The sequence below is a fragment of the Sphaerodactylus townsendi genome, linkage group LG13 (assembly GCF_021028975.2).
Source record: "Sphaerodactylus townsendi isolate TG3544 linkage group LG13, MPM_Stown_v2.3, whole genome shotgun sequence".
NCBI classification, from domain to species: Eukaryota; Metazoa; Chordata; class Lepidosauria; order Squamata; family Sphaerodactylidae; genus Sphaerodactylus; species Sphaerodactylus townsendi.
Genome location: NC_059437.1, coordinates 961,563 through 978,550, shown reverse-complemented (window position 1 = coordinate 978,550; position 16,988 = coordinate 961,563). Strand labels below are relative to the sequence as shown.

Genomic DNA, 16,988 nt, shown 5'->3' with positions numbered 1-16,988 from the left:
TGAGGCCTACAGGCTCAGAATCCCACGCGGCTTAGGGAGATGGGTTTGTTTAATCTGGAGAAGAGAAGGTTCAGTGGTGACATGATAGCCATGTTTAAATATTTGAAGGGATGTCACGTTTTCTGCTCCTCCGGAGATTGGGACAAGGAGTAATGAATTCAAGGTGGAGGAAAATAGGTTTGGTTTAAACATTTAGAGAACTTCCTGACAGTAAGGGCTGTTGGACCGTGGCATGCGCTGCCTCCTCCTTTGGAGGCTTTTAAGCAGAGGCAGGATGGCCATCTGTCAAGAATGCTTTGATTGTGTCTTCCTGTATAGCAGGGGCCGATGTGGTCTCTTCCAGCTCTATGACTGTATGAGTCTATTCTGTGAGTCTGTGACCTCTGCCTGAGGCCCTGGAAAGCTGCTGCTGGTATGGATAGATCAGGGGTCTGCAACCTGCGGCTCTCCAGATGTTCATGAACTACAAATCCCATCAGCCCCTGCCAGCATGGCCAATTGGCAGGGGCTGATGGGATTTGTAGTCATGAACATCTGGAGAGCCGCAGATTGCAGATCCCTGGGATAGACAATCCTGATTGTGATAGATCTTGATCCAGTATTTGTTCGTTTGGTTTTTACACCACCCTTTCTGAGTCAAGGTTGCGCGCAGGGCGATACGAGATGACTTCGTGTAGGCTAACATGCATTCGTGTTTCTTTGTGGGAATCTGTGGGTATTTTCAAATGTCCAAATTAAGCTTTTTGTTTTGGGCTTTTCCTGGCAGTCTAGTGAAGCAAGAGTCAACTTTGTCGTTCTCCGTCATTCGGGAATACAGCTACCATATTCTGTTGAAGACAGCAGCACCTCCAACAACAGCAGCAGCAGCAGCAATGGAGGCAGCCCGGTGCTCCGTCGCAGGAGAACTGCACAGAATCGCTATCGAAGAAAGTCGTGCTATCAGAAGGTGAGTCTTGTGGGGAGTGCTTAGCGCTGGTTTAAGAGAGGATGTTGCCTTCTCTTGAGTCCTTTTCTACTTCAGCTTACAGAAGAGCACCTTGGAGCTGGTCTAGGCCAGTGATGGCGAACCTTTTTGAGACCAAGTGCCCAAATTGTAGCCCAAACCCACTTATTTATTGAAAAATGCCAACCTGGCAATTTAACCTGAATGCTGTGGTTTTCATTTATAAAAAACCGGTTGGCTCCCTCTTCCTCTGCACCACTCTCGGGGCCGAAAGCAGGCCAGCCTGCCGTTTAGCCTCCAGCAAGTCCTTCCGCGATGCTTAGCCACCCTCTTCTGTGCCTCTCTAGCATCTCTGGCTGCTCTGAGGCCCCCCCTCCCGGCAGGGCAGCAGCCATACCAGAAGCACAGGCTACCAAGGCCTGCCAGCCAAGGTCCTCCCCTGCTCCGAACCCAAGGTGCACACATGTTGTGCTCAGTGGCCCAGGCCAGCCTAGATGTGTGTGTGTGTGGGGGGGGTGATTTTCTGCCCCCCACATGACAAACTCTGTGTGCGCGTGCCCACAGAGAGGGCTCCGAGTGCCACCTCTGGCACCCATGCCATAGGTTCGCCATCACTGGTCTAGGCCAGTGGGGGCGAATCTTTGGCACTCCAGATGTTATGGACTACAATTCCCATCAGCCCCTGCCAGCAATTGGCCGTGCTGGCAGGGGCTGATGGGAGTTGTAGTCCATAACATCTGGAGTGCCAAAGGTTCGCCACCACGGGTCTAGGCTGTGTGCAGTAGGTTTACATTTCATTTTGATGCGTTACTTTATGGAGATATTTTTAGCTAATAATATTAAAGACAACTAAGCAACCATTGCTCAGTAAGAGCCAAAAATGCTGAGTTTTTAAGTGAAGTTGGTGATAGATAGGCAAAAGACTCTAAATACACATACTTCATACTTTCTACATTTTCATACTTTCTATACTTAAGAATCCTTTCTTCTTCCTTTTCATACCTGTTGAGGAACCCCTGCACGTCCCTAGCATCCCTTTATTGCATCGCCTAATAAGTTATAGCCATAAATCATACTGATTTATCCTGATCTGACCTGCTTTGGAAACAAGACACAGTGGTCATCAAGAAATCCTTTATTCTCAGTCTCAAACTTTGGGTCCTGGAAATGGAATGTGAAACAAATCTTAAGAACACAAGAACAAGCCAGCTGGATCAGACCAGAGTCCATCTAGTCCATCTCTCTGCTACTCGCAGTGGCCCGCCAGGTGCCATTGGGAGCTCACATGCAGGATGAGAAAGCAATGGCCTTTTGCGGCTGTTGCTCCCGAGTACCTGGACTGTTAAGGCATTTGCAATCTCAGATCAAGGAGGATCAAGATTGGTAGCCATCTTCAATGGACCTACAGTCATAAAGGCCCCTGCATATTGGCACAAGACTCTGGGATATATGACAGGGCACACCTTGGATCGAGACCCATGGCGCAGAGTGGTCAGCTCTGCAGTCCTGCAGTCAAAGCTCTGCTCATGACCTGAGGTCAGTCCCGGCAGAAGTTGGGTTTCAGGAAGCCAGCTCAAGGTTGATCCAGCCTTCCATCTTTCCAAGGTCGCTGAAATGAGTACCGAGCTTGCTGGGGGTAAAGTGTGGGCCCCTGGGGAAGACAAGGGCAAACCATCCTGAAAGCATCACCTGGCTACTGGATGTCAGGATGTGACGTCACCCCCTGGGTCAGTAATGACCTGTTGCTTGCACAGCGGACTAAGCTGACCTTTCTTTTACCTTTATACCTTGGACCATGTGGGGTTATGCCCAGGCCTGGTATCAGCTCTCATTCTGATTCTAATCGCAACTAGCACCCTCCTGTGACAGCACAATGCAGTGGACACATTCTTGAGGGCCTGTCTGTCTTTCAGGGATGGGAAGCTGGAAAACCCTGTTGACTCTGGTGGAATTATCCTCTGGTGTGCTCTAGAGACCATGCTGCCTAGTGGCAGGGGCAGAGTATTAACCCTTTCCAAGACATTCATTTTGCACTACTACATTTGATTCTTGCTGGTAGCTTTTATCTATCTTTTGATTCCTCAACCAGAACTTGTACTTTGACAATGAGGTCTAGTGGGGACAATGTTTCAGGTTAGCCTTAAAGCTTCCTGACCCAACAGCCTTTCTGAGGACTTAACCAGCTGCTCTTCTCGCCTCACCTCCCAATTTCCTCCTCAAGAAAAAGCAGCTTGAGCAGATGGTCACTACAGTGCCGGTGACAGATGGGTCTATAGTTAAGCTTTCATGTGTGTGAAAAAATTTCTCTTGAGCTGCATGTGGGGGGGGGGGGGGCTCAGAGTTTTTGAGTTTGGTTTAGTTCCTCACAGGCAGGCTTGTTTTTTCATGGAAGCAGCCTGGGGAGGACGCTGCTCACTCCAGCACGTCTTGCATTTCTTGTTTCCCTTCTAGCCTCCCTGCAGGGCCTCCTTTTCATTCCTTTTCCCCCCTTAGAAGTGTAAGGCGACAAATACACATTTAAAATGAAGCTGGAAGTGTGCTTGGTGGTATCCTGCCCTGTTCGTTTGCTTATAGTCTGCCTTTCTCACTTGGACTCAAGGCAGAGCACAGGGAGTCAATACAGTCAGCCCACTGGGATGTTCAATAAATAATGCGATAGGACTAAAGTTGTAGAAAAAACCAAGTCTTAAATCAGAACTGAAGCAAAGTGGGAATATTAACATGACACCTCAGTGTATTGTCAAAGACTTTCAACCAGCTGTTGTGGACTTTCTGGGCAGTGTGGCATTGGTCTGGTAGCTTTTGCAGGTGAAACATTAGGAGCAAAAACTCCCAGACCATGGCCTCACAGCCCAGAAAACCAACAGCAACCAGATGACAGATTAAATTATTCTCAATTCCATAGTGGGATCCTTGTTTCAACAACCTATAAACAGTAGCATATACCACATTACCTAATAACTTATCTAAGTAACTGGGAATCCTTTAGTACAGGACTATTCTATCACCTGCATAGAAAAGCCCTCTTGAATTATTCAGTTTTGCATAGTTTGTGGAAAGCCAGGAGAGTGTGAGCCTCCTCAGGCCGACCATCCCACAAGGTGGGAGGACACAATGGAGAAGGTCCGTGTACGGGCAGTGGTATGGGCTGGCCCCTGCCTAGGACATTGCTTTGAGGAGAGGCAGCCCCACAGTGTAAGCGTCTGTTACTCTGATCATCAAACGAGACTCAAGAAGGTTTCAAGAGCTTTATTGGAACCGTGTCAGTCCAAGGCTCAGACAGCCGAAACTGAAGATTGGCTCTCTGACCTCTGGTATGTACCTGTAAGTTACAGAAAGGTTCGACCCAAAAATCCCCCCCCCCTTCGCATCCCCATAATATCAGCATGTGAAAGGACAGTGGAAATAGAGGCATTGTTTAGGACAGACAGTTCACTCCTCCAGGAAGGCAGATAAGGGTGAAAGGCCAACCTCTATTGACTAGTTACACGCAGGCGGGGGGAGGCCTCTGTAGCCTTGAGCGATGATAATGGCTAGGGCAGTGGTGGCGAACCTATGGCACAGGTGCCAGAGGTGGCACTCAGACCCCTCTCTGTGGGCACGTGCAAACATAGTTGCCCCCCCGCCCCCCGCCCCCACATCTAGGCTGACCTGGGCTGCTGGGCTCGATTATAAGCATTAAAACTTCAGACCTAGTTTTGTGGAAGCAGTGTAGGTAACCCTGTTAAGCGCTGTTAAACCCCATTGATTTTCATGCGAAGAACTAAAGCACGATCCTTTACCTGGGAGTAAGCTCGGTTGCTGGCAATGGGACTTGCTTCTGAGTAAACCCTCCTAGGGTCATGATTCACCCATTCGGAGAGTTGCACGGTTGCTTCAAAGCAAAGCCACTGACTACCACCAAGCTTACTCCCGAGTAATGTGCGCCTCGGAGCCAACCATTTTTTCTAAACGAAAACCTCAGCATTCAGGTTAAATTGCCGTGTTGGCACTTTGCGATAAACAAGTGGGTTTTGGATTGCAATTTGGGCACTCGGTCTCGAAAAGGTTCGCCATCACTGGGCTAGGGCCAGGCCATCTGCAGCCGGGTGTGGACGTGCGAACTGCCAGGCCCAGAATGGCGCAGGCCTGACATTCTGCTTCCCTTAAGGCCCCCTCGCCCCTGGGCGGTCGGGGTGCGCTTTGTGGAATGCCTTTATTAAACGAGAGAATGGTGGACCCATTCGTTGAAATCGGGAGGCAAATTAGTCCATGCCACATTGGAGATGGCCACGGTACAGGTGGGCGTCCAGGATGCTGACAACCTCGTGGTGTAGCTCACCCTTCACCTGGCGGGGCTCCAGAGGCTTTGGGATTGGATGCCAACTGTCGCTCGGGGCTGTTTCCTTGATGGAGCTAGAATGAAAAACAGGGTGCACACCTTGTAAGTTCTTAGGCAGTTCAAGTTCCATTGCTACTGGGCTGATTATTCGCACCACTTTAACAGGTCCAATGAATTTACGTCCTAACTTGTGGGTACCCGGCAGGCCCCTTAAGTTCTTTGTGGAAACATAGGCAAAGCTTCCACCCCCCACCCCCCGCATAGGATACAGGGCGTTGCTTGTGGTCAGCCTGCTTCTTACAGTCCTCCTTGGCTTTCTGCAACGCCTTTTGTACTGAATTCCAGGAGCCCTGGATGGTTGCCTCCCATTCCTGGAAGTCTCACAGCTCGGGCGGGAGATCTCCCGTCAGAGGGAATGGTTTGCTCTCCTGACCATAGACTACATGAAAAGGGCTCTTATTCATGCTAGAGCGCACAGTGTTTTTGTAAGCAAACTCCACAAAGGGGAGCAGGTGCGCCCAGTCATTGTTATGGTGGTTCACATAGCAGCACAAGTGCTGCTCTAGAACCCTGTTGGTGCGTTCAGTGTGGCCATCTGTGGCTGCGTAGTATGCTGATAAGAGGCCCTGCTAGAGTTGTAATCCTGCAGGGTCCTTTCCTTCCCTGGGTTTGCACCTCATCTCACAAAAGAGCCTGTGTGATTGTGTGGCTATGATGTTGGAATAGGATCTGGAAGATCCAGGTTCTGAGCTAAAAGAGAAAGAGTTGGTTTTGATGCTTTGGTTTACTCTTCTTTTTAAGGAACTCAATGCAGCTGACAAACTCCTTCCCTTCCCGTCCCATCCACACAGCATTCCCCTTGTGAGGCAGGTGGGACTGAGAGAATTGGGAGGGAACTGTAACATGCCCAGGTCACCCAGCAGGCTTCACATGCAGGAGCAGGGAAACCCGGTTCACCAGATTACAGTCTGCTGTTCATGGGGGAAAGTGTCTTAACCAGTGCGCCACACTGGCTTTACTCGTTGCAGAAGTTCTCCGAGTGGCCTTAGGCCAGCCATACACTCACAGCTCAGCCTACCTCTCAGAGCTGGGGTGAAGTCAACATGAAGAGGAGAATGCTATCAGCCACTTTGGGTCCGTTGCAGATCCTCAGCCTAACCTACCTTCTGGGATAGGTTAGTCTGAGGATAAAATGGGGGAGTGGAGAACAAAGGAGGACAGCAGGGCCTGAATGAAGTAAACGAATAAACCTGTAGTGCACATAAATGTGTGTGCATAAATAGTCCATCACCAGATTGCAGTCCGTGATCTGCCTTCACACGTAGTGCAGCTGCTTAGGTGTGTTTTGATTCGTTGATAGTATCTTGAGGACAGGGCAATTCCTTTGTTCTCGTGTATCTTTAACCTGAGGAACAGACACTCTGTTTGCCAGTGGTTGTTATCAAGAATGTTATAACTTCCTTTTGTAAGGAACAGTTTCTTTTCCCTTTGTCTGTTTTAGTGGATAAAGATAACTTGATGGTTCCATGAAAGAAGTGGGAAAATATTGTTCAGAAAGAACAAAGTCTGGAAATGTACTGGGTATCTTTGAAGCATTTTGTTGAGGCATTTTATACCCTGCTTTCGTCTACATGGCCTTTGAAGTGACTGAATCAGTTTCCACAGCACTTCTGGGTGCTTTTGAGCAGGTGTCTGGACAAGCAACCTGTACATTTCCTAAATAAATACATTTCTTCTAATTTCTTCCACGTATGTCCTAGACCAGGGGTGGGCAACCTATGGCGCTCTAGATGTTCATGGACTATAATTCCCATCAGTTCCCGTGACCTATTGGCCACAAGTGCACGGCAGGGGCTGATGGGAATTGTAGTCCATGAACATCTAGAGCGCCATAGGTTGGCCACCCCTGTTCTAGAGGGACGGCAGTAAGACTGAGTTGGCAGCATGACAGAGAGGTCATGTACCAGTGACAGGCAGAGTTGATAAATTAGAAAGAAATCAGAGAAAACTGTTTTAAAACAGATTTTGAAGCAGTCTACCTACTGCAAAGCCGAAGTATTTGTTGTCTTTAACATCTGAAGGTTGGTTGTTTCAATTGAGGGGGTGTGCTATATCTGCATGGGGCTGCCTTTGAAAAGGTTTGGAAATATTGGCTGGTCCAGAATGTGACTGTCAGGGTGTTACTGGGAGCTGCACAGAGCCAATTCCTCTGGTTCTGCCCAAACGCCATTGGTTGCTTTCTAGGACCAACTCAAAGTGCAGGCTGTCACCTTCAAAAGTCCTGCATAGTCTAGGGAAAGGATTTATGAGTGGCCATATGAGGCAGGGCCTTTCTGGTGGCAGCACCTAGGTAATAGATATGCTCTGAGGAAATCCATTGCTGATATTAGGAGGTAGGTGGAAAGAACATTGTTTCAGGGGACTTTTGAGTATGGATAGTGTATTGATGGTTGGAGCTTGCTGTCACAGTCAGGGGGATGTTATCTAGTTGATTGAGATGTACCATCTTAATATAACACATTGCTGCTGCTATTAAGATATATTCAACCAACCTGCTACGTGTGACCACTGCCACCTGCACATTCTTTCCTTGATCTTTGCCTTATGGCTTCATACTTCCGTAGACAACTACGCTTCCCCTGGCCCTCCTGTCCCATGGGAACAATGCTGCTTTTTATCTCATGGGGCAGGGAGCCAGGTGGCTTCCTCTTGCTATCTGCTAGTGAACTTGGGGTGCCTTCGCTCCAAAGGCTGTTTTGCACAAATTCTTGGGAAAACGGGAATGGGGCTCACTCGGGGCATAAGCAAGGGACTCAGGAATGCCGAAGGTTTCTCGGCCAGAACTGGTTTTACTCAGTATGGTGCTGTTGTTGCTGGCCTCGATCATCACTCTCTAGAGTCCTTTTGGTTCAGAGATCCTCTCTGAAGATGCCAGCCACAGATGCAGGCTTAAACGGGCCAGAGAGAATGCTGCTTCGAGAACTTGACGGCTATTGCAGCCCGAAACCACATACAGCACCCAAGTGATCTCCGCCGCGGAAAGCTCTCGACTAATACTTTCCAGAGTCCTGCTTTATATTGAGCTTAAAGGCAGGGGTCTTCAAACTATGGCCCCTCCAGATGTTCATGGACTACAATTCCCATCAACAGCCCTCTGCCAAGTTGCACATGGCCAAGCCCAATGTAGGACATTACTGGGAATTGTAGTCTATGAACATCTGGAGGGCTATAGTTTGAAGACCCCTGGCTTAAGGGACCGAGACCTCACGCAGCCTTATGTTTCCCCATTTGTTCTGTTGTGGTTTAATTCTTTCACAACATATTCATTTCACGTAATCCGTAACAAGACAATTCCTAGGTTTTCCAGCAACATCCCCTGACCTCAATGGCCCAGGATAGTCTTCTCAGAAGCTCAGCAGGGTTGGCCCTGGAGACTTCCAAGGTCGTGATGCGGAAGCAGTCCACTTCTGGACATCTCCTGCCTTGAAAACCCTACAGCCGTGGTGGTGAACCTTTGGCACTCCTTATACTCCTGATAGTTAGTGGACTTCAAGAGCCCCATCAGCCCCTGCCAGCATGGCCAATTGGCAGGGGCTGATGGGAATTGTAGTCCATAGCATCTGGAGTGCCAAAGATTCGCCACCACTGCCCTACAGGGCTGCCTTTAAGTCAGCTGTGACTTGATGGAACTGTCAGGGGGCAGATATTTTAAATGTGCTCCCTCTTTCTTTCTTTCTTTCTTTCTTTCTTTCTTTCTTTCTTTCTTTCTTTCTTTCTTTCTTTCTTTCTTTCTTTCTTTCTTTCTTTCTTTCTTTCTTTCTTTCTTTCTTTCTTTCTTTCCTCCCTCTTGCTTTTTGTCTCTCCTCTCTCTTTGATCTCCTCAATGTGCTTAGGTTTTATTAAGCTTCTCATTGGGAGTTAAACTGGGGGAAATGGGATAAGGGTGGGAGCCAGTGGAGATTGGCTCGACTCTGCCACTTACAAATAAAATCAATACTGACCATAAACTCATAAAAACATCACCATGTTAAACTGTATTGTATTATTTATGGAATTACTGGGTACAGCTGGCTATCAGAACCGAGAGTTCCCTGGCTCATTATCTAAAGCCCCACAGGCAGGGAAAAAATAGTTTATTAACAGCAGGATAAGAAGATATCATTTCCCGATGGAAATCAGGAGCGCCTCCTATACTTGGCCCGATTTTGTGAATTGGGAAAACAACCTTCATATCTACATTTATCAGCATAAAAGTCTTAAAGATGATTAATGAAAAAAAAATCAGATACATTCGTTGAAAAATGGTCAGTTTTTGTAATGGCATGAAACCATACTGGTAGGGGTGGGATTAGACCTTATATTTTCTTTATCCTGTGATAACAATGGAAATATTCACTTCTGTAAAATTTTATTCTGCAAAATGAGGTTTGGTATTTCCCCTGGCAGGTTGTTTCCCATCTTCAGTCACTCTCACATCAACCGACTGCCAGTCCCTCGCATAAACCCTCTTTCCTTGTCTTCCATTTAAATATTCTCCTTTTGGCAGGCTGTTTCAGCTTTCCTCATGCAATTGCTCTTCTTAACTCCTTGCGTGGCTTTGTCAGCCATTGGAGCTTGTTGCCATGAAGTTCCTTTCACACAACCACACTGTGTCACCTGACTGTATCACCTGAATCTCTCTTTCCCTTTTTAGGCGCTTCCTCAAGGGTACCTCAGCCAGGACAAAGTGGTGACGATAAAAAAGGAGCCAAAAGAATCCCTTGGAATAACAATTGGAGGTGGGAGAGACAGTAAACACAGACTCCCTATTTATGTGACCAGCGTCCAACCTGTTGGGTGCCTCTTCAGGGACGGTAGGATTAAAAAAGGTAAGACACGTTGAGACTTTAGTCTCAGGTTTAGCATTTGGTGCTTGATGTCGTGTGGTGTGGTGGCTAAGAGCAAGTGGACTCTAATCTGGAGAAATGGGTTTGATTCCCCACTCTTCTACCTGAGCAGTGGACTCTTATATGGTGAATCAGATTTGTTTCTCCACTTCTACATTCCTGCTGTGTGATCCTGGGCTAGTCACAGTTTTTCGGAACTCTCTCAGCCCCACCTACCTCACATGGTGTGGGGAGAGGAAGGGAAAGGAATTTGTAAGACTCTTTGGGTCTCCTTACAAGAGAGAAAGGTGGGGTATAAATCCAACTCCTCCTCCTCCTCTTCTACTTAGTTGTCTTCTTCGTCATCGTCTTCTTCCCTAGCATTTTGTTGCTCAGTGACACTGTAGCTGTCTAAATAACATCCCTGAAGAAACAAACAGCTTTCTAGCAGAAGATTGTCTACATTTTGTCCTTCATTTCCACTACAGGAGATGTGCTTCTGACTATCAACAATATTGATTTGACTCATCTAAACTACAGCGAAGCTGTCTCTGCATTGAAATCAAATGCAGCGTTGCAAGCCTAGTCAGTGGCTTTGGAAGCCAGCCCTGGGAGATCATTGTGTGCCAGAGAAGACGCTGGTTGAGTCAGTGGAGATTCCTGTGAGAGCAGAGAAGGCGGTTCGGGTTGAGCAGGTCTCCCTCTAGCTTGCAGGTCAGGTGGCTCTTGGATTACCCAGGTATGTTTTCTGCTCAGGTGACGCAGTAATTGTGCAACTGGCATGGCGTAAATCGCACATTTACATTTGGGGGGCTGGGGCTCTCCGGCTGAGGCAGAAGCGTGATGGTGGGGAGAATTCGGCAGCGGGAGTTCAGTGGGCGCCACTTTATGGGAGTACACCACTGGTTCAGACTTCACCTTGGCTGCAAACTCACTATGGGGTGTTTGACAAGCTTCCACTTCTGAGTTCCAGCTCACTGAGGGCAACATGGGAACAGTCATATGACCTGCCGGATTGTGGGTTGGTGTAGGGAAGACTGAGGTACGTGAAGCACTTGGACGTTGCCAGCCACAATAAACATGTTGTCTGACTTCCATAGCAAGTAGGTATTGCCCCCACATGGTTAGTTCCAAAAGTTTGCTTCTGCTTCAGGGGACTTTTTTTTTGGCACATCGCTCGATGACTCTGCAAGTGAGCAGCAGTTAAGCTTAGGAGAGTTCTAGGAGCTGCGTGTATCTAATCTGAGGGAACTGGGGTTTGATTCCCAGCTCTGCCTGTCAGCCTTGAGCTGTAGAGGCTTATCTTGGGGAATTCAAGATTAGCACTGGACACTCCCACACATGCCAGCTGGGTGACCTTTGGGCTGAAGGCACAGTTTCTCGAGTTTTCAGCTTCACCCACCCACCTCCACAGGTGTAAGTTTAGCCAGAGGGGGGGGAAGGGCAAGGAGATTGTAAGCCCCTTTGAGTCTCCTGCAGGAGAGAAAGGGGGATATAAATCCAAACTCTTCTTCTTCTTCTTCTTCTAACAAGAGCCTCAAGGCACAAAAGCCCTCAGGGGTTTGTGCCCAGAGGAGGACTAATTATAGAGAACGGCAATGGGTCTCGAGGGAGCTGAGGACCAGGGAGACCAGAGCATGAAGGCTGTACCAGGAGGTCGGGTCGAAAAGCAAGATTGCAATAGACCAGATGCACGCGCCCTGGGCGCCTTAAAAAATTCTGGTCTGCTTTGGGTTTTGTATTTTTTAGTTGTTTTTAGTTTAGCCCCTTTTGAGCCCGTGCAGGGGGCGAAGTTTTGTGGCTGCAGCACCAAATTTCAGGGGATTTTTGGGAGACTCACTGATGATAAATGCACCTAAGCTAGGTGAGAGGTTTGGTTCCAGGGAGTCCTAAAGGGAGTGCCCCTCATTGTTTTCCAATGGGAGGAACTGCTTGACACAGCTCCTCTTGGCTGATAGGACAGAGGCCCACCAGCAATGTTCTTGGTGGGCCTGCCTCTTGGCAAGGTGATTCTGCTCCCTTTTGCTTTGGAGCTGTTCTGCCGCATGTGGACCTGTGTGTGCTTTCTGTTTCAGCTACCTCCACTTCTGTCAAGATATTGTCTTGCGTAAAAGCAGCCTGGAGAGCTGGGGATTCAGCATCGTCGGTGGGTTTGAAGAAAATAAAGGGAACCAGCCCTTCTTCATTAAAACCGTTGTCCCTGGAACACCGGCCTTCTGGGACAAAAGACTGAGGTAGGCACACGGTTGGGGTCAGTTAGCTTTGCCTACTTGATAAGCAGTGGGGGCTCTTTGAAGGGCAGTTCAGGTAGTCGTTGGCTTTACTGGCAGCCATTTGTGACAGTGGCTGCATTTCTTTCCATGGATTGATGGAATGAGTGCAAACGTGGAAAAATTGCCCCAGGATCCAAGGCCAGAGTGATGCAGCAGAGGCAGCCTCCTTTGGGCCCACAGAAACCTCCCGCCCTTCAACTTATTTCTCACGGTGCACTGATGTTTCCAGCCCACAGCTTGGAAATGAGAGGCTGGGTAAATGTGAACATTTTGGCAGTGGTAGGTTTTCTTGGCTACGTGGCTGTGGTCCGGCCATTTTTGCTCCTATTGTTTGGGTTCCTTATCTATGACTGGCATCTTCACGGACATGTCACAGTGAGATGTGTTTACAAAACACTCCACGTTGTACCATGGAAACACATCTCACTGTGACAAGCCTCTGAAGATGCCAACCAGAGATGCGGGGGAAACATTAAGAGCAAAATCTGCCAAACCGGGGTTACACAGCCCGGAAAACCCACAACAGCCAGTTGATTCCAGCCGTGAAAGCCTTTAGCAATGCATGTTAACTTTTTGGGGTGTTGTGTGGTTTCTGGGCTGGATGGCTGTGTTCTAGTAGCATTTTCTCCTGATGTTTCACCTTCATTTGTGGCTGATACCTTCAGAGTGATTCCGGCCATGAAAGCCTTCCACAATATATTGTCGAAGGCTTTCACGGCCGGAATCACTGAAGATGCCAGCCTTCAGATCCTCTGAAGATGCCAGCCACAGATGCAGGCAAAACGTCAGGAGAGAATGCTGCTAGAACACGGCCATACAGCCCGGAAACCACACAGCACCCCTTCCACAATACATTGTTGATTGTTTGTTGTTGATCAGTAATATTCTTGGCATAGAACCCAATGCAGCTTCTCCTGTACCAACATGACTAGACGATAGCTTTATCCTGATGAGTGGTGTTTCCTGTCTGCTGACTTAGGTGCGGAGATGAAATTGTGGCCGTCAACGGTGTGTCTGCTGTAGGCATGAGCTATTAAGCGCCATTGTTGATTCCCATGTTGGAAGCGAACAACGCAACAAGGACAGGACGCTGACCGCGGGTGTCTTGGTCAAGCAGCCGAAAGTGTAGTGGTAGGACCTCTGTCTTCCTGTACAGTCAAATTCTGGAATTCCTCCCGCCATGGATGGCGCAGCGAATGAATCGAGAGGACAGTGAATGGACCACTTTTGCCACTCAGGGCCTCCTCCAGACCCGTTGCTATGCCAAAGGGAATGTCGGTTGCGCCGGGCTCTCTGGCAGACGAGCAGGTTTCTGCCGTTAGAATTCTGTCCCTAGAACAGTTAAATTCCTCACCACCTTACAGGCACCCCCGAGGCCCTGCCCGCTTCCCTCCTGAACCATGTCTTAATCTTCCTCCAGAGCACAAGTGCGAGCCTGCTGGGGGAGGGGGCAGGCCTTCGAGAGGACGTGGCCCAAAACGCTCTATATTAGTAGCTAGTATTTAACTTTTTGTGAGGTTGGTAGTCACACCAGTCTGCCAGCAGGAAGCAGCCACTAAAGGCAGGCTGTGGCAGGAACTACCCTGCCAAAGCTAGGTCTCTTCCCCCCCCCCCCTTTTTTTTTTAAGTAGCTAGAAAGTGTATGTCCAAATTCCACTGGCTGAGATAACACCTTGCTAATTTCTCTTCCCCACCCCTCGCTTTCACCTGCAGCGCTTTGTCCTCAAAGCATCAGTGCCCAGGAAGGAAAGGCCGCTGAGAGGCCAGCTACCATTGGAGCTTGCCCGGCCTTCTTTGGAGTTGGGCCTCCAGCTCTTCCAGGGGCTACCCCACTGCTGGCAATGGAAAAAGCCGCTGGAAGAACATTCAGAAACAGGTTTTCAGGGCTGAACGCAGCCCACCATGTGGTGGAATGCCAGTCCGTACCCTTCTACCTGCAAAGCCTATCCCCAGTGAACCTGTTGAACTACCCACCCGCCACCCCCGGTGTCTTTTATCTGAACCAGTCGCAAGTCCAAGTTGACGCAGGACCCCATATCTGTGACTTCATGCTCCTCTTTCATCCTCACTGCAGAGACTAGAAATGGTCGTACATCAGCAAGTGGGAAACTTCCGCAGTTTGGGGGAAGTCAAACAGATGGTTGCAGCCCTGCTAGACTCAGGTGGACCATCAGGGTGGACCATCAGCCCTGCCCCACTCACATCAATGGCTGGCCACAGCACGGCAGTGTCCAGTATCTATGTTCTCCCATCTACCCCACAGCTAGACCTTCAGTTGTGCCTTTTGGGGGGGGGGGGCAAATAATAGGTGAGCAGCTCGTCCTTGTGAGAGTCTTGGAACAATAAAGCCCTTTCTGCTCTCCCCCTCTGGGGGGGCTTGTGACCCTTTTTCTCCCTGCTCCGGCTCCCTCCTTAGGATCTCCGGATTAACAGTTAAGAGCCCCACATAGCAGTGTAAACAGTAAGCAAAATTCAAACTTTGTAGTTTCAGGTGGTAAATGCCGTGGCCGGTGACCAAGCCCCCCCAGGCAGGCAGAGTTGAAAAGGAGCCGTTTCTCCCTCGCAGAATTTGCTTTCGCCTTCTTTACTCCTGCGGAAAGTTCCCCTCTTTGAGGGGAGGTTCCATTGCATCCAGCTCTCTCAACAAGCAGCTTCATTGCAAGGTAAACCAGCTTATATTTGGCAGCAGCAGACTTCGAACATCTGATCTCTTAAGGGATTTCAGAGCTATGGAAGAAAGAACCTACAGGCAACTGCAAGTGCCAAGTCTCAACCCAGCACGCTGGCAAGCAGCGTTTCGCCGCTACCTGCAGGGCTCTGAATTGTCACATGCGGGTTGCGGCACATCTCAGGAGAGAGGAACGCATCACTGACCTGCCAGCACAGCAGTAGGTCAGCTTTTGAATGGTCAGCCCTCTAGGTAGGGTCTGTTGCAACGTGTGTTTATAAAATAGAACGACGGGAGAGGAAAACAAGACTGAAGGACTGATGTAATACTAACCGGTATGTCTCTTTACAACAAGATCCCAACAACAAACTTGAGAAAACTATCTTACTTCAACATGTATTTGCTGCACTACTCCAGCGCCGAGGGTTTGGCCATGCTCTGCATTCCTGACTACTGGGCAGAAGAGGGTGTGGGACGGCAAGCTCCGCTTCCCCATGCTAATCTGTCTTACGAGGTTCCTTGGCTGCAGCCTTCACTCCACAAGGGAATGTCCAGGGATGTTACTAGAGTGATTTTCGCACTAAGTTAACTCTGTAGAAGCCGGTAAACAGTCCTTTGTTTCCAGTGCTTATAAATTATTCTGGTTTACCCGATGGAAGTTGTGGATCTGGTTTGCCCGGCCCCGCCAGCGTCTTTCGCTGGCAATAGTCAATAGCCATCTCTAAAAAAGTTAAATATTCTCGGAGTATTTCTGCACCATTCCTCCGATTGGCGCTAGGTTATTTAATCTGGGCCCTTGTTTCACCAGGTAATGGTGGATTCTTGCCCAAAGGTGGAACAAAGACGGGTCCCTTGTAGGAGCAATTCCCCCAACCCACACTCAGTAGAAGCACAAGATCTTGAAATTGGTCTCTTTCATATCTGATTTGTTATTCCTGTTATGTGAAACATGTATATCCAGACGACTGGTCAGTAACAGGGTCCAGAGTTCTTGTATAGCAGTGGTGGCGAACCTTTGGCACTCCAGATGTTATGGACTACAATTCCCATCAGCCCCTGCCAGCATGGCTTGGCCATGCTGGCAGGGGCTGATGGGAATTGTAGTCCACAGCATCTGGAGTGCCAAAGGTTTGCCACCACAGTTGTATAGTGTATCGGGGGAGGGGGATGACTGAAAAGCCAACTGAACAACGAACAGGCAGCACACCTTAGGCATCTTTGGGAGGGGGGCTTTTCTTACCTGATATCACCCCATCCCAAAACGAGCCTTCTTCTGTTTTCACACTTTGAGGCACACCCCGCCCGAGAAAAGCATCATCTCTTTACTAATCACCAGCATCTCTCCCCCCCACAACTGCTTTAAACCAGTTTTTACCCCCCCCCCCCCCCCAAAAAAAAAACCTGTCAGTCTGCAATACTGGACCCGGGTGGCCCAGACTAGCCTGATCTTGGAGGGCAACAGGGTCAACCTTGGTTACTATGCCGATGGGGGACCACCAAGGAAGTCGATAGCTCCTTTGCGGAGGCCGGCAACGGGAAGCCCCCTCTGCTCATCCCTTGCCTCCTGGGAAATGTAGTTCCCACCAGGGTGCTTTTGCAGACAGCTGAACTAAAGTGAGTGGGGGGACGATACTTCCCAGGAGACCTTGCAAGCCCCAACTCCTGCAGAGGCCTCCGGGGGGGCCTCTTTGTGGTTTCCGCTTTTGCCGCACCATCAGGCTGCTCCCGGCTGCCGGGGCAAAGGGGTGTGGGGGTGACTTTCCGCCCCCGCTTGACCCCAACGGTGAGCACCCTGTGTGCCGGCGCCCCTCCCCCCCCAGTAGCTACGTGACTAGGTCACCATAAGACAGCACTTTCCACCTCCGTGCAATGCCAAGCGAATTAGTTTTAAATACGTGTTTTACTTAAGCTGCTCTGA

At 49.1% G+C, this 16,988-nt stretch overlaps 1 protein-coding gene across 1 annotated transcript in view; it reads left to right on the top strand.

The window, feature by feature from the left end:
- Positions 1-15,471, top strand: part of LOC125443097 (ligand of Numb protein X 2-like) — a 65,425-nt gene extending 49,954 nt beyond the window's left edge. The window contains exons 6-10 of the mRNA XM_048515003.1: positions 767-946; positions 9,958-10,132; positions 10,618-10,868; positions 12,205-12,363; positions 13,382-15,471. Of these exons, the coding sequence (XP_048370960.1) occupies positions 767-946; positions 9,958-10,132; positions 10,618-10,715 (453 nt within the window). The 3' untranslated portion in view covers positions 10,716-10,868; positions 12,205-12,363; positions 13,382-15,471. The remainder of the gene's footprint in view (positions 1-766; positions 947-9,957; positions 10,133-10,617; positions 10,869-12,204; positions 12,364-13,381) is intronic.
- Positions 15,472-16,988: the final 1,517 nt, after the last annotated feature.